The sequence below is a fragment of the Rhinoderma darwinii genome, chromosome 12, assembly GCF_050947455.1.
Source record: "Rhinoderma darwinii isolate aRhiDar2 chromosome 12, aRhiDar2.hap1, whole genome shotgun sequence".
In the NCBI taxonomy this organism is placed as follows: domain Eukaryota; kingdom Metazoa; phylum Chordata; class Amphibia; order Anura; family Rhinodermatidae; genus Rhinoderma; species Rhinoderma darwinii.
The window spans coordinates 86,124,111-86,150,822 of NC_134698.1; the positions used below are offsets into that span (position 1 = coordinate 86,124,111).

Sequence of the window (26,712 nt, forward strand, 5' to 3'; positions counted from 1 at the left end):
GACGACACACGGTATCAATTTATTACAATATACGGAACGTCAGCAGGACCCCTCAGAGCTGCAGCCGGGTCCTGGGACAGACCCTCATTCACTAAAGTCCTTGCTCCATAATGAACTGGTTATAGGTGAGCAGGTCGTGGTGGTCTCCAGTCTGAGATTTCTGCTCCAGGAAAAGCCCCATGTTGTCTCTGCAAGGCAGGGAGATGCTGCGGCTCCACGGTGGCTCTGTCACCCCCAGCAGATCCCTCACCAGCTGGGCAATGGCCTGTGAAGAGTGGTGAGAGCGGCCATCAGTAGTGCCCCCTGCTGACCCACGTGTTCACTGTATCCTCCGTCACCCCCTGCTGACCCACGTGTCCACGGTATCCTCCGTCACCCCCTGCTGACCCACGTGTTCACTGTATCCTCCGTCACCCCCTGCTGACCCACGTGTCCACTGTATCCTCCGTCACCCCCTGCTGACCCACGTGTTCACTGTATCCTCCGTCACCCCCTGCTGACCCACGTGTTCACTGTATCCTCCGTCACCCCTGCTGACCCACGTGTCCACTGTATCCTCCGTCACCCCCTGCTGACCCACGTGTTCACTGTATCCTCCGTCACCCCCTGCTGACCCACGTGTTCACTGTATCCTCCGTCACCCCCTGCTGACCCACGTGTCCACGGTATCCTCCGTCACCCCCTGCTGACCCACGTGTTCACTGTATCCTCCGTCACCCCCTGCTGACCCACGTGTCCACTGTATCCTCCGTCACCCCCTGCTGACCCACGTGTTCACTGTATCCTCCGTCACCCCCTGCTGACCCACGTGTTCACTGTATCCTCCGTCACCCCCTGCTGACCCACGTGTTCACTGTATCCTCCGTCACCCCCTGCTGACCCACGTGTTCACTGTATCCTCCGTCACCCCTGCTGACCCACGTGTCCACTGTATCCTCCGTCACCCCCTGCTGACCCACGTGTCCACTGTATCCTCTGTCACCCCCTGCTTACCCACGTGTCCACTGTATCCTCCGTCACCCCCTGCTGACCCACGTGTCCACTCTATCCTCCGTCACCCCCTGCTGACCCACGTGTTCACTGTATCCTCCGTCACCCCCTGCTGACCCACGTGTTCACTGTATCCTCCGTCACCCCCTGCTGACCCACGTGTCCACTGTATCCTCTGTCACCCCCTGCTGACCCACGAGTTCACTGTATCCTCCGTCACCCCTGCTGACCCACGTGTCCACTGTATCCTCCATCACCCCTGCTGACCCACGTGTCCACTGTATCCTCCGTCACCCCCTGCTGACCCACGTGTCCACTGTATCCTCCGTCACCCCCTGCTGACCCACGTGTCCACTGTATCCTCCGTCACCCCCTGCTGACCCACGTGTCCACTGTATCCTCCGTCACCCCCTGCTGACCCACGTGTCCACTGTATCCTCCGTCACCCCCTGCTGACCCACGTGTCCACTGTATCCTCCGTCACCCCCTGCTGACCCACGTGTCCACTGTATCCTCTGTCACCCCCTGCTGACCCACGTGTCCACGGTATCCTCTGTCATCTCCTGCTGACCCATGTGTCCACGGTATCCTCCGTCATCCCCTGCTGACCCACGTGTCCACGGTATCCTCCGTCACCCCCTGCTGACCCACGTGTCCACTGTATCCTCCGTCACCTCCTGCTGACCCACGTGTCCACTGTATCCTCCGTCACCCCCTGCTGACCCACGTGTCCACTGTATCCTCCGTCACCCCCTGCTGACCCACGTGTCCACTGTATCCTCCGTCACCCCCTGCTGACCCACGTGTCCACTGTATCCTCCGTCACCCCTGCTGACCCACGTTTCCACTGTATCCTCTGTCACCCCCTGCTGACCCACGTGTCCACTGTATCCTCTGTCACCCCCTGCTGACCCACGTGTCCACGGTATCCTCTGTCATCTCCTGCTGACCCACGTGTCCACGGTATCCTCTGTCATCCCCTTCTGACCCACGTGTCCACGGTATCCTCCGTCACCCCCTGCTGACCCACATGTCCACTGTATCCTCCATCACCTCCTGCTGACCCACGTGTCCACTGTATCCTCCGTCACCCCCTGCTGACCCACGTGTCCACTGTATCCTCCGTCACCTCCTGCTGACCCACGTGTCCACTGTATCCTCCGTCACCCCCTGCTGACCCACGTGTCCACTGTATCCTCCGTCACCCCCTGCTGACCCACATGTCCACTGTATCCTCCGTCACCTCCTGCTGACCTACGGGTCCACTGTAACCTCCGTCACCCCTTGATAACATGTAACTATAATTGGCATTGCCTCCTGCTAAGCTGTAGGATCAGTGTGACTCCCCTCACCCCGCGTGGAGGATTTGTACTCGCCTTCATATCCTCAAAGTCAGTGACTCCGATCTGAGGCAGGGTGGAGCATGTGACGTGGATCAGTTTCTGCCCGTTGATGCCGTTTTCGGTGAAGCACGCCTGTAAAGTGACGCAGGACACAGAGCGTTACACGTGGTTCATACCACAGGCTGGGTTGGTATCTGAGATGACTTCAGCATCTCCCCCTCCACATGTATGGTCAGCTGCATCTCCCTCCTCCACATATACAGTCATCAGCATGTCCCTCCTCCCTGTCCACATCTATAGTCACTGCATCTCTCTCCTCCCCCTCCACATCTATGGTCAGCTGCATCTCCCTCCTCCCCCCTCCCCATCTATGGTCAGCTTTCATCTCCCTCTCCACATCTATGGTCCGCTGCATCTCCCTCCTCCACATATACAGTCATCAGCATGTCCCTCCTCCCTGTCCACATATACAGTCATCAGCATGTCCCTCCTCCCTGTCCACATATACAGTCATCAGCATGTCCCTCCTCCCTGTCCACATATACAGTCATCAGCATGTCCCTCCTCCCTGTCCACATCTATAGTCACTGCAACTCCCTCCTCCCCCTCCACATCTATGGTCAGCTGCATCTCCCTCCTCCCCCCTCCCCATCTATGGTCAGCTTTCATCTCCCTCTCCACATATTGTAATGACGGGGTAGGGAGACAGACAGATGAGCCCTAATCTACCCGCCACTCAGTCCCTGCCTACTTGCAACGACCCGCCCTAGGCGACGGGGTACAACTGGGCGACGGTCCCTACGCTCAATATGTGCACGACAGACAAACAGACAAGGGAACACAGAAGCTAAGGGAAATGGGGCAGCTGCCCACGGCAACACCGTGAGCAACAAGAGTATTGAGTGAGCCGAGTCAAACCAGGAGTGTACGAGGTACCAAACGTAGAGCATATAGTTACATAGTTTGTACGGTTGAAAAAAGACACATGTCCATCAAGTTCAACCAAGGGATGGGAAAGGGGAAGTAAAAAATTTCTACACACAGGAACTAATATTTTTTTGTTCTAGGAAATGATCTAAGCCTTTTTTGCAGCATCTCCTGTCCCTGCTGTGACGGCTCCTGCGGTGTCTCCTGTCCCTGCTGTGACGGCTCCTGCGGTGTCTCCTGTCCCTGCTGTGACGGCTCCTGCGGTGTCTCCTGTCCCTGCTGTGACGGCTCCTGCGGTGTCTACTGTCCCTGCTGTGACGGCTCCTGCGGTGTCTCCTGTCCCTGCTGTGACGGCTCCTGCGGTGTCTCCTGTCCCTGCTGTGACGACTCCTGCGGTGTCTCTTGTCCCTGCTGTGACGGCTCCTGCGGTGTCTCCTGTCCCTGCTGTGACGGCTCCTGCGGTGTCTCCTGTCCCTGCTGTGACGGCTCCTGCGGTGTCTCCTGTCCCTGCTGTGACGGCTCCTGCGGTGTCTACTGTCCCTGCTGTGACGGCTCCTGCGGTGTCTCCTGTCCCTGCTGTGACGGCTCCTGCGGTGTCTCCTGTCCCTGCTGTGACGACTCCTGCGGTGTCTCCTGTCCCTGCTGTGACGGCTCCTGCGGTGTCTCCTGTCCCTGCTGTGACGGCTCCTGCGGTGTCTCCTGTCCCTGCTGTGACGGCTCCTGCGGTGTCTCCTGTCCCTGCTGTGACGGCTCCTGCGGTGTCTCCTGTCCCTGCTGCGACCAGCTCCTGCGGTGTCTCCTGTCCCTGCTGTGACGGCTCCTGCGCTCGGCTATTCCATAGATTCACAGTTCTCACAGTAAAGAAGCCTTGTCGCCTCTGCAGGTTGAACCTTTTTTCTCCAGACGGAGGGAGCGCCCCCTTGTTTTTTGAGGGGGTTTTCCATGGAACAGGATTTCACCATATTTTTTGTATGTGCCATTCATATATTTATATAAATTAATCATGTCCCCCCTTAGTCGTCTTTTTTCAAGGCTAAATAGGTTTAATTCTTTTAATCTTTCCTCATAACTTAGATTCTCCATGCCCCTCATCAGCTTCGTTGCTCTTCTTTGTATTTTTCATCCTTTCTATGAACTGGAGCCCAGAACTGAACTGCATATTCTAGATGAGGCCTCACTAATGCTTTGTAAAGTGGCATTATTACATCCCTGTCCCGCAAGTCCAGGCCTCTCTAATACACGACAATATCCTGCTGGCCTTTGAAGCAGCTGATTGACACTGCATGCTGTTATTTAGTCTATGATCTACAAGTTCACCCAGATCCTTCTCTACAAGTGACTCCCCCAGTGTAGCTCCCCCTAGGACATATGATGCTGCAGGTTATTACACCCAGATCCTTCTCTACAAGTGACTCCCCCAGTGTAGCGCCCCCTAGGACATATGATGCCTGCAGATTATTACACCCCGATCCTTCTCTACAAGTGACTTCCCCAGTGTAGCTCCCCCTAGGACATATGATGCTGCAGATTATTACACCCAGATCCTTCTCTACAAGTGACTCCGCCAGTGTAGCGCCCCCTAGGACATATGATGCTGCAGATTATTACACCCAGATCCTTCTCTACAAGTGACTCCCCCAGTGTAGCTCCCCCTAGGACATATGATGCTGCAGGTTATTACACCCAGATCCTTCTCTACAAGTGACTCCCCCAGTGTAGCGCCCCCTAGGACATATGATGCCTGCAGATTATTACACCCCGATCCTTCTCTACAAGTGACTTCCCCAGTGTAGCTCCCCCTAGGACATATGATGCTGCAGATTATTACACCCAGATCCTTCTCTACAAGTGACTCCGCCAGTGTAGCGCCCCCTAGGACATATGATGCTGCAGGTTATTACACCCAGATCCTTCTCTACAAGTGACTCCCCCAGTGTAGCGCCCCCTAGGACATATGATGCCTGCAGATTATTACACCCCGATCCTTCTCTACAAGTGACTTCCCCAGTGTAGCTCCCCCTAGGACATATGATGCTGCAGATTATTACACCCAGATCCTTCTCTACAAGTGACTCCCCCAGTGTAGCGCCCCCTAGGACATATGATGCCTGCAGATTATTACACCCCGATCCTTCTCTACAAGTGTCTCTCCCAGTGTAGCTCCCCCTAGGACATATGATGCCTGCAGATTATTACACCCAGATCCTTCTCTACAAGTGTCTCCCCCAGTGTAGCTCCCCCTAGGACATATGATGCTGCAGATTATTACACCCAGATCCTTCTCTACAAGTGACTCCCCCAGTGTAGCTCCCCCTAGGACATATGATGCTGCAGATTATTACACCCCGATCCTTCTCTACAAGTGACTCCTCCAGTGTAGCTCCCCCTAGGACATATGATGCCTGCAGATTATTACACCCCGATCCTTCTCTACAAGTGACTCCTCCAGTGTAGCTCCCCCTAGGACATATGATGCCTGCAGATTATTACACCCAGATCCTTCTCTACAAGTGACTCCCCCAGTGTAGCGCCCCCTAGGACATACGATGCTGCAGATTATTACACCCAGATCCTTCTCAACAAGTGACTCCCCCAGTGTAGCTCCCCCTAGGACATATGATGCCTGCAGATTATTACACCCAGATCCTTCTCAACAAGTGACTCCCCCAGTGTAGCTCCCCCTAGGACATACGATGCTGCAGATTATTACACCCAGATCCTTCTCAACAAGTGACTCCCCCAGTGTAGCTCCCCCTAGGACATATGATGCCTGCAGATTATTACACCCAGATCCTTCTCTACAAGTGACTCCCCCAGTGTAGCTCCCCCTAGGACATATGATGCTGCAGATTATTACACCCAGATCCTTCTCAACAAGTGACTCCTCCAGTGTAGCGCCCCCTAGGACATATGATGCTGCAGATTATTACCCCCAGATCCTTCTCAACAAGTGACTCCGCCAGTGTAGCTCCCCCTAGGACATATGATGCTGCAGATTATTACACCCAGATCCTTCTCAACAAGTGACTCCTCCAGTGTAGCTCCCTCTAGGACATATGATGCTGCAGATTATTACCCCCAGATCCTTCTCAACAAGTGACTCCCCCAGTGTAGCTCCCCCTAGGACATATGATGCTGCAGATTATTACACCCAGATCCTTCTCTACAAGTGACTCCCCCAGTGTAGCTCCCCCTAGGACATATGATGCCTGCAGATTATTACACCCAGATCCTTCTCTACAAGTGACTCCCCCAGTGTAGCGCCCCCTAGGACATATGATGCTGCAGATTATTACACCCAGATCCTTCTCTACAAGTGTCTCCCCCAGTGTAGCTCCCCCTAGGAAATATGATGCTGCAGATTATTACACCCAGATCCTTCTCTACAAGTGACTCCCCCAGTGTAGCGCCCCCTAGGACATATGATGCTGCAGATTATTACACCCAGATCCTTCTCTACAAGTGACTCCCCCAGTGTAGCGCCCCCTAGGACATATGATGCTGCAGATTATTACACCCAGATCCTTCTCTACAAGTGAATCCGCCAGTGTAGCTCCCCCTAGGACATATGATGCTGCAGATTATTACACCCAGATCCTTCTCTACAAGTGAATCCGCCAGTGTAGCTCCCCCTAGGACATATGATGCCTGCAGATTATTACACCCAGATCCTTCTCTACAAGTGACTCCTCCAGTGTAGCTCCCCCTAGGACATATGATGCTGCAGATTATTACACCCAGATCCTTCTCTACAAGTGACTCCCCCAGTGTAGCGCCCCCTAGGACATATGATTCTGCAGATTATTACACCCAGATCCTTCTCTACAAGTGACTCCCCCAGTGTAGCGCCCCCTAGGACATATGATGCTGCAGATTATTACACCCAGATCCTTCTCTACAAGTGTCTCCCCCAGTGTAGCTCCCCCTAGGACATATGATGCTGCAGATTATTACACCCAGATCCTTCTCTACAAGTGACTCCCCCAGTGTAGCTCCCCCTAGGACATATGATGCCTGCAGATTATTACACCCAGATCCTTCTCTACAAGTGTCTCCCCCAGTGTAGCTCCCCCTAGGACATATGATGCCTGCAGATTATTACACCCAGATCCTTCTCTACAAGTGTCTCTCCCAGTGTAGCTCCCCCTAGGACATATGATGCTGCAGATTATTACACCCAGATCCTTCTCAACAAGTGACTCCCCCAGTGTAGCGCCCCCTAGGACATATGATGCTGCAGATTATTACACCCAGATCCTCCTCTACAAGTGACTCCCCCAGTGTAGCTCCCCCTAGGACATATGATGCCTGCAGATTATTACACCCAGATCCTTCTCAACAAGTGTCTCTCCCAGTGTAGCTCCCCCTAGGACATATGATGCTGCAGATTATTACACCCAGATCCTTCTCTACAAGTGTCTCTCCCAGTGTAGCTCCCCCTAGGACATATGATGCTGCAGATTATTACACCCAGATCCTTCTCTACAAGTGACTCCTCCAGTGTAGCTCCCCCTAGGACATATGATGCCTGCAGATTATTACACCCAGATCCTTCTCTACAAGTGACTCCTCCAGTGTAGCTCCCCCTAGGACATATGATGCTGCAGATTATTACACCCAGATCCTTCTCTACAAGTGACTCCTCCAGTGTAGCTCCCTCTAGGACATATGATGCCTGCAGATTATTACACCCCGATCCTTCTCTACAAGTGACTCCGCCAGTGTAGCTCCCCCTAGGACATATGATGCCTGCAGATTATTACACCCCGATCCTTCTCTACAAGTGACTCCGCCAGTGTAGCGCCCCCTAGGACATATGATGCTGCAGATTATTACACCCAGATCCTTCTCTACAAGTGAATCCGCCAGTGTAGCTCCCCCTAGGACATATGATGCTGCAGATTATTACACCCAGATCCTTCTCTACAAGTGAATCCGCCAGTGTAGCTCCCCCTAGGACATATGATGCCTGCAGATTATTACACCCAGATCCTTCTCTACAAGTGACTCCTCCAGTGTAGCTCCCCCTAGGACATATGATGCTGCAGATTATTACACCCAGATCCTTCTCTACAAGTGAATCCGCCAGTGTAGCTCCCCCTAGGACATATGATGCCTGCAGATTATTACACCCAGATCCTTCTCTACAAGTGACTCCTCCAGTGTAGCTCCCCCTAGGACATATGATGCTGCAGATTATTACACCCAGATCCTTCTCTACAAGTGACTCCCCCAGTGTAGCGCCCCCTAGGACATATGATTCTGCAGATTATTACACCCAGATCCTTCTCTACAAGTGACTCCCCCAGTGTAGCGCCCCCTAGGACATATGATGCTGCAGATTATTACACCCAGATCCTTCTCTACAAGTGTCTCCCCCAGTGTAGCTCCCCCTAGGACATATGATGCTGCAGATTATTACACCCAGATCCTTCTCTACAAGTGACTCCCCCAGTGTAGCTCCCCCTAGGACATATGATGCCTGCAGATTATTACACCCAGATCCTTCTCTACAAGTGTCTCCCCCAGTGTAGCTCCCCCTAGGACATATGATGCCTGCAGATTATTACACCCAGATCCTTCTCTACAAGTGTCTCTCCCAGTGTAGCTCCCCCTAGGACATATGATGCTGCAGATTATTACACCCAGATCCTTCTCAACAAGTGACTCCCCCAGTGTAGCGCCCCCTAGGACATATGATGCTGCAGATTATTACACCCAGATCCTCCTCTACAAGTGACTCCCCCAGTGTAGCTCCCCCTAGGACATATGATGCCTGCAGATTATTACACCCAGATCCTTCTCAACAAGTGTCTCTCCCAGTGTAGCTCCCCCTAGGACATATGATGCTGCAGATTATTACACCCAGATCCTTCTCTACAAGTGTCTCTCCCAGTGTAGCTCCCCCTAGGACATATGATGCTGCAGATTATTACACCCAGATCCTTCTCTACAAGTGACTCCTCCAGTGTAGCTCCCCCTAGGACATATGATGCCTGCAGATTATTACACCCAGATCCTTCTCTACAAGTGACTCCTCCAGTGTAGCTCCCCCTAGGACATATGATGCTGCAGATTATTACACCCAGATCCTTCTCTACAAGTGACTCCTCCAGTGTAGCTCCCTCTAGGACATATGATGCCTGCAGATTATTACACCCCGATCCTTCTCTACAAGTGACTCCGCCAGTGTAGCTCCCCCTAGGACATATGATGCCTGCAGATTATTACACCCCGATCCTTCTCTACAAGTGACTCCGCCAGTGTAGCGCCCCCTAGGACATATGATGCTGCAGATTATTACACCCAGATCCTTCTCCACAAGTGACTCCCCCAGTGTAGCCCCCCTAGGACATATGATGCCTGCAGATTATTACACCCAGATCCTTCTCTACAAGTGTCTCCCCCAGTGTAGCTCCCCCTAGGACATATGATGCTGCAGATTATTACACCCAGATCCTTCTCAACAAGTGACTCCCCCAGTGTAGCGCCCCCTAGGACATATGATGCTGCAGATTATTACACCCAGATCCTTCTCAACAAGTGACTCCCCCAGTGTAGCGCCCCCTAGGACATATGATGCTGCAGATTATTACACCCCGATCCTTCTCTACAAGTGACTCCGCCAGTGTAGCGCCCCCTAGGACATATGATGCCTGCAGATTATTACACCCCGATCCTTCTCTACAAGTGACTCCCCCAGTGTAGCGCCCCCTAGGACATATGATGCTGCAGATTATTACACCCCGATCCTTCTCTACAAGTGACTCCGCCAGTGTAGCTCCCCCTAGGACATATGATGCTGCAGATTATTACACCCAGATCCTTCTCTACAAGTGACTCCCCCAGTGTAGCGCCCCCTAGGACATATGATGCCTGCAGATTATTACACCCAGATCCTTCTCAACAAGTGACTCCTCCAGTGTAGCTCCCCCTAGGACATATGATGCCTGCAGATTATTACACCCAGATCCTTCTCTACAAGTGACTCCTCCAGTGTAGCTCCCCCTAGGACATATGATGCCTGCAGATTATTACACCCAGATCCTTCTCAACAATTGACTCCCCCAGTGTAGCGCCCCCTAGGACATATGATGCCTGCAGATTATTACACCCAGATCCTTCTCTACAAGTGAATCCCCCAGTGTAGCGCCCCCTAGGACATATGATGCTGCAGATTATTACTCCCAGATCCTTCTCAACAAGTGAATCCGCCAGTGTAGCTCCCCCTAGGACATATGATGCTGCAGATTATTACACCCCGATCCTTCTCTACAAGTGACTCCCCCAGTGTAGCGCCCCCTAGGACATATGATGCTGCAGATTATTACACCCAGATCCTTCTCTACAAGTGACTCCTCCAGTGTAGCTCCCCCTAGGACATATGATGCCTGAAGATTATTACACCCAGATCCTTCTCAACAAGTGACTCCCCCAGTGTAGCTCCCCCTAGGACATATGATGCCTGCAGATTATTACACCCCGATCCTTCTCTACAAGTGTCTCCCCCAGTGTAGCTCCCCCTAGGACATATGATGCCTGCAGATTATTACACCCCGATCCTTCTCTACAAGTGACTCCCCCAGTGTAGCGCCCCCTAGGACATATGATGCTGCAGATTATTACACCCCGATCCTTCTCTACAAGTGACTCCTCCAGTGTAGCTCCCCCTAGGACATATGATTCCTGCAGATTATTACACCCAGATCCTTCTCAACAAGTGACTCCCCCAGTGTAGCGCCCCCTAGGACATATGATGCCTGCAGATTATTACACCCAGATCCTTCTCTACAAGTGTCTCCTCCAGTGTAGCTCCCCCTAGGACATATGATGCCTGCAGATTATTACACCCCGATCCTTCTCTACAAGTGTCTCCCCCAGTGTAGCTCCCCCTAGGACATATGATGCCTGCAGATTATTACACCCCGATCCTTCTCTACAAGTGACTCCCCCAGTGTAGCGCCCCCTAGGACATATGATGCTGCAGATTATTACACCCAGATCCTTCTCTACAAGTGACTCCGCCAGTGTAGCTCCCCCTAGGACATATGATGCTGCAGATTATTACACCCAGATCCTTCTCTACAAGTGACTCCTCCAGTGTAGCTCCCCTAGGACATATGATGCCTGCAGATTATTACATCCCGATCCTTCTCTACAAGTGTCTCCCCCAGTGTAGCTCCCCCTAGGACATATGATGCCTGCAGATTATTACACCCCGATCCTTCTCTACAAGTGACTCCCCCAGTGTAGCGCCCCCTAGGACATATGATGCTGCAGATTATTACACCCAGATCCTTCTCTACAAGTGACTCCGCCAGTGTAGCTCCCCCTAGGACATATGATGCTGCAGATTATTACACCCAGATCCTTCTCTACAAGTGACTCCCCCAGTGTAGCGCCCCCTAGGACATATGATGCCTGCAGATTATTACACCCCGATCCTTCTCTACAAGTGACTCCCCCAGTGTAGCTCCCCCTAGGACATATGATGCCTGCAGATTATTACACCCAGATCCTTCTCAACAATTGACTCCTCCAGTGTAGCTCCCCCTAGGACATATGATGCCTGCAGATTATTACACCCAGATCCTTCTCAACAATTGACTCCCCCAGTGTAGCGCCCCCTAGGACATATGATGCCTGCAGATTATTACACCCAGATCCTTCTCTACAAGTGAATCCCCCAGTGTAGCGCCCCCTAGGACATATGATGCTGCAGATTATTACACCCAGATCCTTCTCTACAAGTAACTCCCCCAGTGTAGCGCCCCCTAGGACATATGATGCCTGCAGGTTGTTGGTACCAAGATGCATAACTTTACATTTATCTACATTAAACGTCATCTGCCAAGTGGACGCCCAAACACTTAGTTTGTTTAAATCTGCCTGTAATTCATGAACATCTTCCATAGTCTGAACTATATTGCATAGCTCGGTGTCATCTGCAAAAATAGAAATAGTGCTATTAATCCCATCCTCTATATCATTAATAAATAAGTTGAATAATAGGGGTCCCAGCACTGAACCCTGGGGTACACCACTTATAACCGGGGACCATTCAGAGCAGGAATCATTGACCACAACTCTCTGGACACGTCCTTGAGCCAATTCTCAATCCAATTACAAACTATACTTTCTAAACCTATAGTCCTTAATCTACCCATTAGGCGTCTATGAGGGACAGTGTCAAATGCCTTTGCAAAGTCCAAAAACACTAAATCCACAGGATATAGGAGAATAGTCAGTAAAGCCAGGGTCAATATGAAGCAGGGACAAATAGTACAAGCAGCAGCAGAGCCAGGAAACCAGACAGAATCACAGGCAAAGGAAGAGCAGGAAATGCAGGTATAAATAGACAGAGGGCGGGAGCTAGCTCCGTCTGGCCAGGTTGTGATAGGCTCTCCCACTCCTAAGCCTGCCATCCTGAGTGGTAGCAGATCGAGTCACTCTATCAGACCTAGGAGCAGGTGCAGACTGAATAACCACGGGCGTCGACACAGAAGCTGTGTCTGGCAGATCCTTTACACATATATAGTCATCAGCATCTCCCTCCTCCACCTCCCCCTCTATGGTCAGCAGCATCTCCCTCCTCCCCCTCTATGGTCAGCGGCATCTTCCTCCTCTCCCTCCCTGGTCAGCAGCGTCTCCATCCTCCCCCTCTCTGGTCAGCGACGTCTCCCTCCCCTTCTACGGTCAGCAACGTCTACCTCCCCTTCTACGGTCAGCGGCGTCTCCCTCCTCCCCCTCTACGGTTAGCGGCGTCTTCCTCCTCCCCCTCTTCGGTCAGCGGCGTCTCCCTCCTCCCCCTCTACGGTCAGCGGCGTCTCCCTCCTCCCCCTCTACGGTCAACGGCGTCTCCCTCCTCCCAGTCAGCGGCGTCTCCCTCCTCCCGGTCAGCGGCGTCTCCCTCCTCCCGGTCAGCGGCGTCTCCCTCCTCCCGGTCAGCGGCGTCTCCCTCCTCCCGATCAGCGGCGTCTCCCTCCTCCCGGTCAGCGGCGTCACCCTCCTCCTCCTCTCTGGTCAGCGGCATCTCCCTCCTCCCCCTCTCTGGTCAGCGGCGTCTCCCTCCTCCCCCTCTCTGGTCAGCGGCGTCTCCCTCCTCCCCCTCTACGGTCAGCGGCGTCTCCCTCCTCCCCCTGTACGGTCAGCGGCGTCTCCCTCCTCCCCCTGTACGGTCAGCGGCGTCTCCCTCCTCCCCCTGTACGGTCAGCGGCGTCTCCCTCCTCCCCCTCTACGGTCAGCGGCGTCTCCCTCCTCCCCCTCTACGGTCAGCGGCGTCTCCCTCCTCCCCCTCTCTGGTCAGCGGCGTCTCCCTCCTCCCCCTCTCTGGTCAGCGGCGTCTCCCTCCTCCCCCTCTCTGTTCAGCGGCGTCTCCCTCCTCCCCCTCTACGGTCAGCGGCATCTCCCTCCTCCCCCTCTACGGTCAGCGGCATCTCCCTCCTCCCCCTCTCTGGTCAGCGGCATCTCCTTCCTCCCCCTCTCTGGTCAGCGGCATCTCCATCCTCCCCCTCTACGGTCAGCGGCATCTCCCTCCTCCCCCTCTCTGGTCAGCGGCATCTCCTTCCTCCCCCTCTCTGGTCAGCGGCATCTCCATCCTCCCCCTCTCTGGTCAGCGGCATCTCCTTCCTCCCCCTCTCTGGTCAGCGGCATCTCCCTCCTCCCCCTCTCTGGTCAGCGGCATCTCCTTCCTCCCCCTCTCTGGTCAGCGGCATCTCCTTCCTCCCCCTCTACGGTCAGCGGCGTCTCCCTCCTCCCCCTCTACGGTCAGCGGCGTCTCCCTCCTCCCCCTCTCTGGTCAGCGGCATCTCCTTCCTCCCCCTCTCTGGTCAGCGGCATCTCCATCCTCCCCCTCTCTGGTCAGCGGCATCTCCTTCCTCCCCCTCTCTGGTCAGCGGCATCTCCATCCTCCCCCTCTCTGGTCAGCGGCATCTCCTTCCTCCCCCTCTCTGGTCAGCGGCATCTCCCTCCTCCCCCTCTCTGGTCAGCGGCATCTCCTTCCTCCCCCTCTCTGGTCAGCGGCATCTCCTTCCTCCCCCTCTACGGTCAGCGGCGTCTCCCTCCTCCCCCTCTACGGTCAGCGGCGTCTCCCTCCTCCCCCTCTACGGTCAGCAGCATCTCCCTCCTCCCCCTCTACGGTCAGCAGCATCTCCCTCCTCCCCCTCTACGGTCAGCGGCGTCTCCATCCTCCCCCTCTCTGGACAGCGGCGTCTCCCTCCTCCCCCTCTACGGTCAGCGGCGTCTCCCTCCTCCCCCTCTCTGGACAGCGGCATCTCCCTCCTCCCCCTCTACGGTCAGCGGCATCTCCCTCCTCCCCCTTTCTGGTCAGTGGATGAGGGGTTTCCTGTAGTAAGGTGGACGGGACTGGTGGGTTATATGTGATTTCAGGGAGTATAACATGGAGGGCCCCCCATGAATCATAACCAGGAGCCTCCGGACGTCAGGACACACAATAGGGCTCAGGGGTTTGGGGAGGTTTCACGGCTCCGGTCACCTCATAGTGCGGGAATCCCCTACGCCGGATCCAGCCCCCGACATCCCGGCAGCTCCAACGCGAACATCTCGGGACCTGCGGCTCCATGTCTACTCCGAACTGAAGCGTCCATAGCAACCAAAACCCGCGTCTTAGGATCTCCATGGCAACCACTCACCACATCCGGTGAGACCCGAAACTAGGAACTCGGGACCTCGACTCAGATCGGATTCCTTCGGCAGTTTCCGACCACAGCAGAAGCGAGCGCTCCAGGCACCGCCCACTACACGCACAGGGCTGTGATTGGCTTGCTGGGTTTCCTTGTGGCCGGCTGACACGCCCCTCTCCGGAGATCCCCGATTGTACCCGAATCGGAGGAAGCGGCTGATGGCTCTGGCGCAGGATGCTGCAGATGTGTCCGGGGAGCTCTCCGGGGCCGGCGGTGCTGACAGCGACAAGTCCACGAGAGAGCAGTCCCCGGAGATAGAGGGCACCCAGGAGGAGGCCAGAGGGACCAGGACAGGTGAGGTTCTCCCCAGTACATCCATGTCTACCCCAACATCCAAAGTACACAGCGCCCCCTGCTGCACACCTCTCTGGCAGAGTATTTACCCCATAGTGGTGGCTGGGGGTCTGTACCCTATAGTAGCTGGGGGTATATATATGTAGTGTATAGTGCTGGGGGCATATATATGTAGTGTATAGTGCTGGGGGTATATATATGTAGTGTATAGTGCTGGGGGTATATATATGTAGTGTATAGTGCTGGGGGTATATATATGTAGTGTATAGTAGCTGGGGGTATATATATATGTACTGTATAGTGCTGGGGGTATATATATGTAGTGTATAGTGCTGGGGTATATATATGTAGTGTATAGTGCTGGGGGTATATATATGTACTGTATAGTGCTGGGGGTATATATATGTACTGTATAGTAGCTGGGGGTATATATATGCAGTGTATAGTGCTGGGGGTATATATATGTACTGTATAGTAGCTGGGGGTATATATATGTAGTGTATAGTAGCTGGGGGTATATATATGTAGTGTATAGTAGCTGGGGGTATATATATGTAGTGTATAGTGCTGGGGGTATATATATGTAGTGTATAGTGCTGGGGGTATATATATGTAGTGTATAGTAGCTGGGGGTATATATATGTAGTGTATAGTGCTGGGGGTATATATATGTAGTGTATAGTAGCTGGGGGTATATATATGTGGTGTATAGTAGCTGGGGGTATATATATGTGGTGTATAGTAGCTGGGGGTATATATATGTGCTGTATAGTGCTGGGGTATATATATGTAGTGTATAGTGCTGGGGTATATATATGTAGTGTATAGTGCTGGGGGTATATATATGTAGTGTATAGTGCTGGGGGTATATATATGTAGTGTATAGTAGCTGGGGGTATATATATGTACTGTATAGTGCTGGGGGTATATATATGTACTGTATAGTAGCTGGGGGTATATATATGCAGTGTATAGTGCTGGGGGTATATATATGTACTGTATAGTAGCTGGGGGTATATATATGTAGTGTATAGTGCTGGGGTATATATATGTAGTGTATAGTAGCTGGGGGTATATATATGTAGTGTATAGTGCTGGGGGTATATATATGTACTGTATAGTGCTGGGGGTATATATATGTAGTGTATAGTGCTGGGGGTATATATATGTAGTGTATAGTGCTGGGGGTATATATATGTAGTGTATAGTGCTGGGGGTATATATATGTAGTGTATAGTGCTGGGGGTATATATATGTAGTGTATAGTGCTGGGGGTATATATATGTAGTGTATAGTGCTGGGGGTATATATATGTACTGTATAGTAGCTGGGGGTATATATATGTAGTGTATAGTGCTGGGGGTATATATATGTAGTGTATAGTGCTGGGGGTATATATATGTAGTGTATAGTGCTGGGGGTATATATATGTAGTGTATAGTGCTGGGGTATATATATGTAGTGTATAGTGCTGGGGGTATATATATGTAGTGTATAGTGCTGGGGGTATATATATGTAGTGTATAGTGCTGGGGGTATATATATGTGCTGTATAGTAGCTGTGGGTATATATATGTAGTGTATAGTAGCTGGGGGTATATATATGTACTGTATAGTGCTGGGGGTATATATATGTAGTGTATAGTAGCTGGGGGTATATATATGTAGTGTATAGTAGCTGGGGGTATATATATGTAGTGTATAGTGCTGGGGGTATATATATGTAGTGTATAGTGCTGGGGGTATATATATGTACTGTATAGTGCTGGGGGTATATATATGTAGTGTATAGTGCTGGGGGTATATATATGTAGTGTATAGTAGCTGGGGGTATATATATGTAGTGTATAGTGCTGGGGGTATATATATGTAGTGTATAGTGCTGGGGGTATATATATGTACTGTATAGTGCTGGGGGTATATATATGTAGTGTATAGTGCTGGGGGTATATATATGTAGTGTATAGTGCTGGGGGTATATATATGTAGTGTATAGTAGCTGGGGGTATATATATGTACTGTATAGTGCTGGGGGTATATATATGTAGTGTATAGTGCTGGGGGTATATATATGTAGTGTATAGTAGCTGGGGGTATATATATGTAGTGTATAGTGCTGGGGGTATATATATGTAGTGTATAGTGCTGGGGGTATATATATGTAGTGTATAGTGCTGGGGGTATATATATGTAGTGTATAGTGCTGGGGGTATATATATGTAGTGTATAGTAGCTGGGGGTATATATATGTAGTGTATAGTGCTGGGGGTATATATATGTAGTGTATAGTAGCTGGGGGTATATATATGTAGTGTATAGTGCTGGGGGTATATATATGTAGTGTATAGTGCTGGGGGTATATATATGTAGTGTATAGTGCTGGGGGTATATATATGTAGTGTATAGTAGCTGGGGGTATATATATGTAGTGTATAGTGCTGGGGGTATATATATGTAGTGTATAGTAGCTGGGGGTATATATATGTAGTGTATAGTGCTGGGGGTATATATATGTAGTGTATAGTAGCTGGGGGTATATATATGTAGTGTATAGTGCTGGGGGTATATATATGTACTGTATAGTAGCTGGGGGTATATATATGTAGTGTATAGTGCTGGGGGTATATATATGTAGTGTATAGTGCTGGGGGTATATATATGTAGTGTATAGTAGCTGGGGGTATATATATGTAGTGTATAGTGCTGGGGTATATATATGTAGTGTATAGTGCTGGGGGTATATATATGTACTGTATAGTGCTGGGGGTATATATATGTAGTGTATAGTAGCTGGGGGTATATATATGTAGTGTATAGTAGCTGGGGGTATATATATGTAGTGTATAGTGCTGGGGGTATATATATGTAGTGTATAGTGCTGGGGGTATATATATGTAGTGTATAGTGCTGGGGGTATATATATGTAGTGTATAGTGCTGGGGGTATATATATGTAGTGTATAGTGCTGGGGGTATATATATGTACTGTATAGTGCTGGGGGTATATATATGTAGTGTATAGTGCTGGGGGTATATATATGTACTGTATAGTGCTGGGGGTATATATATGTAGTGTATAGTGCTGGGGGTATATATATGTAGTGTATAGTGCTGGGGGTATATATATGTAGTGTATAGTAGCTGGGGGTATATATATGTAGTGTATAGTAGCTGGGGGTATATATATGTAGTGTATAGTAGCTGGGGGTATATATATGTACTGTATAGTGCTGGGGGTATATATATGTACTGTATAGTGCTGGGGATATATATATGTAGTGTATAGTGCTGGGGGTATATATATGTAGTGTATAGTGCTGGGGGTATATATATGTAGTGTATAGTAGCTGGGGGTATATATATGTAGTGTATAGTGCTGGGGGTATATATATGTACTGTATAGTGCTGGGGATATATATATGTAGTGTATAGTGCTGGGGGTATATATATGTAGTGTATAGTGCTGGGGGTATATATATGTGCTGTATAGTAGCTGGGGGTATATATATGTACTGTATAGTGCTGGGGGTATATATATGTAGTGTATAGTGCTGGGGGTATATATATGTACTGTATAGTGCTGGGGGTATATATATGTACTGTATAGTGCTGGGGGTATATATATGTACTGTATAGTGCTGGGGGTATATATATGTAGTGTATAGTGCTGGGGGTATATATATGTAGTGTATAGTGCTGGGGGTATATATATGTAGTGTATAGTGCTGGGGGTATATATATGTGCTGTATAGTAGCTGTGGGTATATATATGTAGTGTATAGTAGCTGGGGGTATATATATGTACTGTATAGTGCTGGGGGTATATATATGTAGTGTATAGTAGCTGGGGGTATATATATGTAGTGTATAGTGCTGGGGGTATATATATGTAGTGTATAGTGCTGGGGGTATATATATGTACTGTATAGTGCTGGGGGTATATATATGTAGTGTATAGTGCTGGGGGTATATATATGTAGTGTATAGTAGCTGGGGGTATATATATGTAGTGTATAGTGCTGGGGGTATATATATGTAGTGTATAGTGCTGGGGGTATATATATGTACTGTATAGTGCTGGGGGTATATATATGTAGTGTATAGTGCTGGGGGTATATATATGTAGTGTATAGTGCTGGGGGTATATATATGTAGTGTATAGTAGCTGGGGGTATATATATGTACTGTATAGTGCTGGGGGTATATATATGTACTGTATAGTGCTGGGGGTATATATATGTAGTGTATAGTGCTGGGGGTATATATATGTGCTGTATAGTGCTGGGGGTATATATATGTAGTGTATAGTGCTGGGGGTATATATATGTAGTGTATAGTGCTGGGGGTATATATATGTAGTGTATAGTGCTGGGGGTATATATATGTAGTGTATAGTGCTGGGGGTATATATATGTACTGTATAGTGCTGGGGGTATATATATGTAGTATATATACGTGCTGGGGGTATATATATGTAGTGTATAGTGCTGGGGGTATATATATGTAGTGTATAGTGCTGGGGGTATATATATGTAGTGTATAGTGCTGGGGGTATATATATGTGCTGTATAGTAGCTGGGGGTATATATATGTACTGTATAGTGCTGGGGGTATATATATGTAGTGTATAGTGCTGGGGGTATATATATGTACTGTATAGTGCTGGGGGTATATATATGTACTGTATAGTGCTGGGGGTATATATATGTAGTGTATAGTAGCTGGGGGTATATATATGTAGTGTATAGTGCTGGGGGTATATATATGTACTGTATAGTGCTGGGGGTATATATATGTAGTGTATAGTGCTGGGGGTATATATATGTACTGTATAGTAGCTGGGGGTATATATATGTACTGTATAGTGCTGGGGGTATATATATGTACTGTATAGTGCTGGGGATATATATATGTAGTGTATAGTGCTGGGGGTATATATATGTAGTGTATAGTGCTGGGGGTATATATATGTAGTGTATAGTAGCTGGGGGTATATATATGTAGTGTATAGTGCTGGGGGTATATATATGTACTGTATAGTGCTGGGGATATATATATGTAGTGTATAGTGCTGGGGGTATATATATGTAGTGTATAGTGCTGGGGGTATATATATGTAGTGTATAGTGCTGGGGGTATATATATGTAGTGTATAGTAGCTGGGGGTATATATATGTAGTGTATAGTGCTGGGGGTATATATATGTAGTATATATACGTGCTGGGGGTATATATATGTAGTGTATAGTAGCTGGGGGTATATATATGTAGTGTATAGTGCTGGGGGTATATATATGTAGTGTATAGTGCTGGGGGTATATATATGTAGTGTATAGTGCTGGGGGTATATATATGTAGTGTATAGTAGCTGGGGGTATATATATGTAGTGTATAGTGCTGGGGGTATATATATGTAGTGTATAGTGCTGGGGGTATATATATGTACTGTGTAGTGCTGGGGATATATATATGTAGTGTATAGTGCTGGGGGTATATATATGTAGTGTATAGTAGCTGGGGGTATATATATGTAGTGTATAGTGCTGGGGGTATATATATGTAGTGTATAGTGCTGGGGGTATATATATGTAGTGTATAGTGCTGGGGGTATATATATGTAGTGTATAGTAGCTGGGGGTATATATATGTAGTGTATAGTGCTGGGGGTATATATATGTAGTGTATAGTGCTGGGGGTATATATATGTAGTGTATAGTGCTGGGGGTATATATATGTACTGTGTAGTGCTGGGGATATATATATGTAGTGTATAGTGCTGGGGGTATATATATGTAGTGTATAGTAGCTGGGGGTATATATATATGTAGTGTATAGTGCTGGGGGTATATATATGTAGTGTATAGTGCTGGGGGTATATATATGTAGTGTATAGTGCTGGGGGTATATATATGTAGTGTATAGTAGCTGGGGGTATATATATGCAGTGTATAGTGCTGGGGGTATATATATGTACTGTATAGTGCTGGGGGTATATATATGTACTGTATAGTAGCTGGGGGTATATATATGTACTGTATAGTGCTGGGGGTATATATATGTAGTGTATAGTAGCTGGGGGTATATATATGTAGTGTATAGTGCTGGGGGTATATATATGTAGTGTATAGTAGCTGGGGGTATATATATGTAGTGTATAGTAGCTGGGGGTATATATATGTACTGTATAGTGCTGGGGGTATATATATGTAGTGTATAGTAGCTGGGGGTATATATATGCAGTGTATAGTGCTGGGGGTGTATATATGTACTGTATAGTGCTGGGGGTATATATATGTAGTGTATAGTGCTGGGGGTATATATATGTAGTGTATAGTAGCTGGGGGTATATATATGTACTGTATAGTGCTGGGGGTATATATATGTACTGTATAGTGCTGGGGGTATATATATGTAGTGTATAGTGCTGGGGGTATATATATGTAGTGTATAGTGCTGGGGGTATATATATGTAGTGTATAGTAGCTGGGGGTATATATATGTACTGTATAGTGCTGGGGGTATATATATGTAGTGTATAGTAGCTGGGGGTATATATATGTAGTGTATAGTGCTGGGGGTGTATATATGTAGTGTATAGTGGCTGGTGCTGTGTGTATTTGCGGAGTTTGCCGGGGTGCATGGTTTGGGGGCAGCTGTGGGGACACTGCTAGTAATGGGGTGTTGTTGCAGCCCCCCACTTGTCTGCTGTTTCTTCCGTCTCTCGTTCCCTCTAATCTCCGGCTTCTCAGTTTCCCGTCTGTTATTCAAAGTTATTCAAATCCTGAGCGTCTCGTCCCGGACATTTCCATCCCCCGCATCTATCTGAGCGGTCTAACCCTAATCCGGGCCTAGTAACCCATAGCAACCAATCACAGCTCAGCTTTCACTTCTTACACTGCTCTGGAGAAATAAAGGCTGAGCGGTGATTCGAGGTGTGCGTGGGGCCCCTCCGGGGTAGAGGTGGGCGTGGGGCCCCTCCGGGGTAGAGGTGGGCGTGGGGCCCCTCCGGGGTAGAGGTGGCCGTGGGGCCCCTCCGGGGTAGAGGTGGGCGTGGGGCCCCTCCGGGGTAGAGGTGGGCGTGGGGCCCCTCCGGGGTAGAGGTGGGCGTGGGGCCCCTCCGGGGTAGAGGTGGGCGTGGGGCCCCTCCGGGGTAGAGGTGGGCGTGGGCCCCCTCCGGGGTAGAGGTGGGCGTGGGCCCCCTCCGGGGTAGAGGTGGGCGTGGGCCCCCTCCGGGGTAGAGGTGGGCGTGGGGCCCCTCCGGGGTAGAGGTGGGCGTGGGGCCCCTGCGGCGTAGAGGTGGGTGTGGGCCCCTGCGGTGTACAGATAATGTAGGGGCCCGGCAGCCGTGTACAGCGGCCTCTTTATAATAACCGTGGGTCTGACGGTTTATAACAAACACTCCACTCTCTTCACCTGAGCACAGGTTCTTCCCCTGGGATGGGGAGTATAACTCCCATCCTCCCCTGGGCGCGCTGTGTACAGATGACAGCTAAGTATAGTCCCCTCCCTCCGAACAAAGCTTATTTATAGGACCAGGCCAGTGTGCAAGTCTTACATCATGTGGAGTGTGGCCCCAGGGGGCCCGGCTCTCTCAGCGTGTCTGTAATTGAATATTATGTGTGGTGTTTATATAAAGTGCTCGATCTGGTGGAGAGAGGGAGAGAATTCCGGGGAATGGGGGCCACACCTGCGCTGGCAGATATGAGGGGTACACCACTTGGTACTAGGGGTCGGCTGGGGGGATTATTGGTCCGAGCCTGGGGGGTGCCCAGAAGACCACGGGATGGTAAACCCGCCTGACGGCTGTGGTGCCGGCGCCAGACTAAACCAGTGATGGACCAACGCCACTGCGGACACCCGACCACCGCCATGTTTTCTGCCGATCCTTCTGTGAACTCTGTTTTCTTCCTGTAGGTGATGAGAGTCAGACCGAGTCAGGGGCATCAACCTTCAATCCACAGCAAACTATACACCTGGACTCCACCAGTGCCGATAGGTATGTACCCCCCACCTAAATATCCAATGCTGGAACAACGGGAAGGGGTTAACTTGTCTGTCTATTTAAGGTCACAATCTGATCTAAAGATCAACACCACAAGACCACCACAAGGCTTCAGGGTGGGGGAGGAAGCTAGAAGTACAGAGCCAACCAAAGAGGACGTAGGAGAACCTGATGGTGACACTTCTAAAACCACTGACTGCAATGCTGCCACCGAAACCACTGACTGCAATGCTGCCACCGAAACCACTGACTGCATTGCTGCCACCGAAACCACTGACTGCATTGCTGCCACCGAAACCACTGACTGCATTGCTGCCACCGAAACCACTGACGGCAATGCTGCCACCGAAACCACTGACGGCAATGCTGCCACCGATGCCACCAATACAGCAAATAAAACTCTAGATAGAACCAAAACCACGCCAAGCCAGCCAAGTGCTGAATCCACAAAAACTGCCCTGGACAAGGTGAATGCATAATTGCTGCTGGTTGAGAGCGTGCATGGCTATATATATATATATAATCTCTGTATGTTTGTCTGTCACTAAGTATGTCTGTGTGTATGTGTGTGTGTATATATATATATATATATATATATATATGTCTGTGAGTATATATATATATCTCTATGTATGTCCTGTGTGTATATATTTCTATGTGTGTGTATATATGTCTGTGTGTGTATATATGTCTGTATATATGTCTGTGTGTATATATGTCTGTATATATGTCTGTGTGTATGTATGTATGTCTGTGTGTATATATGTCTATGTATGTCTGTGTGTGTGTATATATATGTCTCTATGTATGTCTGTGTGTATATATGTCTATATGTATGTCTGTGTGTATGTATGTCTGTGTGTATATATGTCTATATGTATGTCTGTGTGTATATATGTCTCTATGTATGACTGTGTGTGTATATATGTCTATGTATGTATGTGTGTGTATATATGCCTATATGTATGTCTGTGTGTATATATGTCTATATGTATGTCTGTGTGTATATATGTCTATATGTATGTCTGTGTGTATATATGTCTCTATGTATGTCTGTGTGTATATATGTCATGTCTGTGTGTATATATGTCTCTATGTATGTATGTCTGTGTGTATGTATGTCTCTATGTATGTATGTCTGTGTGTATATATGTCTCTATGTATGTCTGTGTATGTATGTCTGTGTGTATATATGTCTGTGTGTATGTATGTCTGTGTGTATATATGTCTCTATGTTTGTCTGTGTGTATATATGTCTCTATGTATGTCTGTGTGTGTATATATGTCTATATGTATGTCTGTGTGTATATATGTCTCTATGTATGTCTGTGTGTGTATATATGTCTATATGTATGTCTGTGTGTATATATGTCTATATGTATGTCTGTGTATATATGTCTATATGTATGTCTGTGTATATATGTCTCTATGTATGTATGTGTGTGTATATATGTCTCTATGTATGTCTGTGTGTATATATGTCATGTCTGTGTGTGTGTATATATGTCTCTATGTATGTATGTCTGTGTGTATATATGTCTCTATGTATGTCTGTGTGTATATATGTCTATGTATGTCTGTGTATATATGTCTCTGTATGTCTGTGTGTGTATATATGTCTGTGTATATATGTCTCTATGTATGTCTGTGTGTATATGTCTCTATGTATGTCTGTGTGTATATATGTCTCTATGTTTGTCTGTACCAGACGTATTTAAAGGGTTTCTCCATTATTGCTGCTTGAGCAGCTGAAGTTAAGCAATGAGTCTACAGAGGGCACGTCCCCAGATCCATTGCCTGTTCATCCTTTATATAAGCCGCACATTCTGAAATGACATTAGGTGGAGAACCCCTTTAAGTAATATACGGATGGTCCATTCAGGGCGGCAGACGTGTCATTCTGTCCTTTAGAATCTGTCAGTAATGTGGATGGGAACGAGGTGACGCTCAGAAGCGTTGGGTGATGTCATAGTGGGAGGCGGAGCTGTCGTTTATGTGCGGGGTCGGTCGCGTTCTTCTTGTCGCACTCAGTTTCTCTCTTGTTGCAGGAGCTGGAAGCTCTTCTGTCTCTCGGGCCGGCAGATCCTCCACCTCACGACGTCCTCATGATCCAGTCCGAGCACAATGGCACCGTCGATATCGTGAAGGCTGATACAAGCGTGGCTGACCCCGGCGTGCCAGAAGGGAAAGGTGAGGGGGGATGGGAGGACACGACCGCAGCCAGAAGGGGATGCAGACATTTCATCTTCTCTTCCGTCTTCTCTAGTTCCTCCCCCTCCCCTCAGACCGGCCACCACGTGGACCAGCGCCAACCTGCGCGAGTTCAAGCATCGCATGGCGAATGAAAAGCACGGCCTGCTGACCATACGGAGGGGGGAGGTGGTCACGGTCCGAGTACCCACGCACCCAGATGGAAAGCGACTGTGCTGGGAATTCGCCACTGACGACTATGACATTGGTTTTGGGATATATTTTGACTGGACGCCGGTTACCAGCACGGCTGTGACTCTTCAGGTCAGCGAATCCAGCGATGATGAGGAAGAAGAGGACACGGAGAGCCCCTGTGAGTGTCCCACCCTGACCCTGCATGGGCGGCCCGGCCCTCTGCGCCAGTGATGGGTCACCTGGGAGGTCTCGTGCCTTCACCATAGTAATGCTGCACCGGACCCCCACAGACGCTTCTTTTTTTTTCATCTCTTAATCCGTCTTGTTTTTCTCCTGATTGGTTTGACGATTGTGTTTTCCAGGGCACAGTCGGGAGGGCGATGTGGAGCGGGGGTCGGTTTACCGCCTGCGCAGTCGATATGGTGAAATCATGCAGGTTTACCGGCGGGACAGTCACCGAGAGGTGCAGGCAGGAAGCCATGACTATCCGGGAGAAGGGGTCTATCTGCTAAAACTGGACAATTCCTACTCGCTGCTGCGGAACAAGATTCTTTACTTTCATGTCTATTACAGCAGCTGAGGCTCCGGGGCGGGGGCGGGGTGCACAGCCCATCCTCCACCTCACACTGAAGACGACGGCTCTGTCCGCGGTACGGCGCCAAATATCAACCTGCTTTTACCCACAATCCTTCTCGTGTATGTTCACCTATAGGGAGGCAGCACAGCAGGAGGAGCGATGGTCCCAGCAGCTAAAGGGTTAATACCGGCGCATTAAACGATGACTCCTGAAGGTCTATTTCTATATGAGATGAATATAATGTGAGCGGACCCGGCGGCCCCTGGGGGTCCTATGTGAAGCAGCCGCAGCCTCCATTGTATATTACACGGCAGATAACAGAGAGCAATGACCCGCGCTCTGCTGATAGTCCAGCCGTCATACCATTTATATCATCACTTTATCTTTCCATATTTTACTTTCTATTTAATCGTCACCAAGTCATTATTCACTTTATCATCGATGTCTCGTGTAAATAATTCAACTTAGAAATAAAATCTTAAAAACAGGTTTTA

General features: G+C 49.3%; 2 protein-coding genes across 3 annotated transcripts; one reads left to right on the forward strand and one right to left on the reverse strand.

The window, feature by feature from the left end:
* On the reverse strand, positions 1 to 14,905 carry SAMD15 (sterile alpha motif domain containing 15). The gene is made up of 3 exons (XM_075844501.1): positions 14,755 to 14,905; positions 2,367 to 2,465; positions 1 to 265 (listed from the first exon to the last, which is right to left on the reverse strand). The coding sequence occupies exons 1-3, from the start codon at positions 14,896 to 14,898 to the stop codon at positions 92 to 94; spliced, it is 417 nt and encodes a 138-aa protein (XP_075700616.1). The 5' UTR covers positions 14,899 to 14,905; the 3' UTR covers positions 1 to 91.
* On the forward strand, positions 14,772 to 26,712 carry TMED8 (transmembrane p24 trafficking protein family member 8). 2 transcript variants are annotated; one of them, XM_075844500.1, is made up of 6 exons: positions 14,772 to 15,256; positions 23,169 to 23,250; positions 23,321 to 23,723; positions 25,305 to 25,446; positions 25,523 to 25,770; positions 26,004 to 26,712. In XM_075844500.1, exons 1-6 carry the CDS (start codon positions 15,121 to 15,123, stop codon positions 26,151 to 26,153), a joined length of 1,161 nt encoding a protein of 386 aa, XP_075700615.1. In that variant the 5' UTR covers positions 14,772 to 15,120; the 3' UTR covers positions 26,154 to 26,712. The 2 variants fall into 2 exon arrangements, with proteins under 2 accessions (XP_075700615.1, XP_075700613.1); XM_075844498.1 differs by having other exon boundaries at positions 14,898 to 15,256; positions 25,523 to 25,819.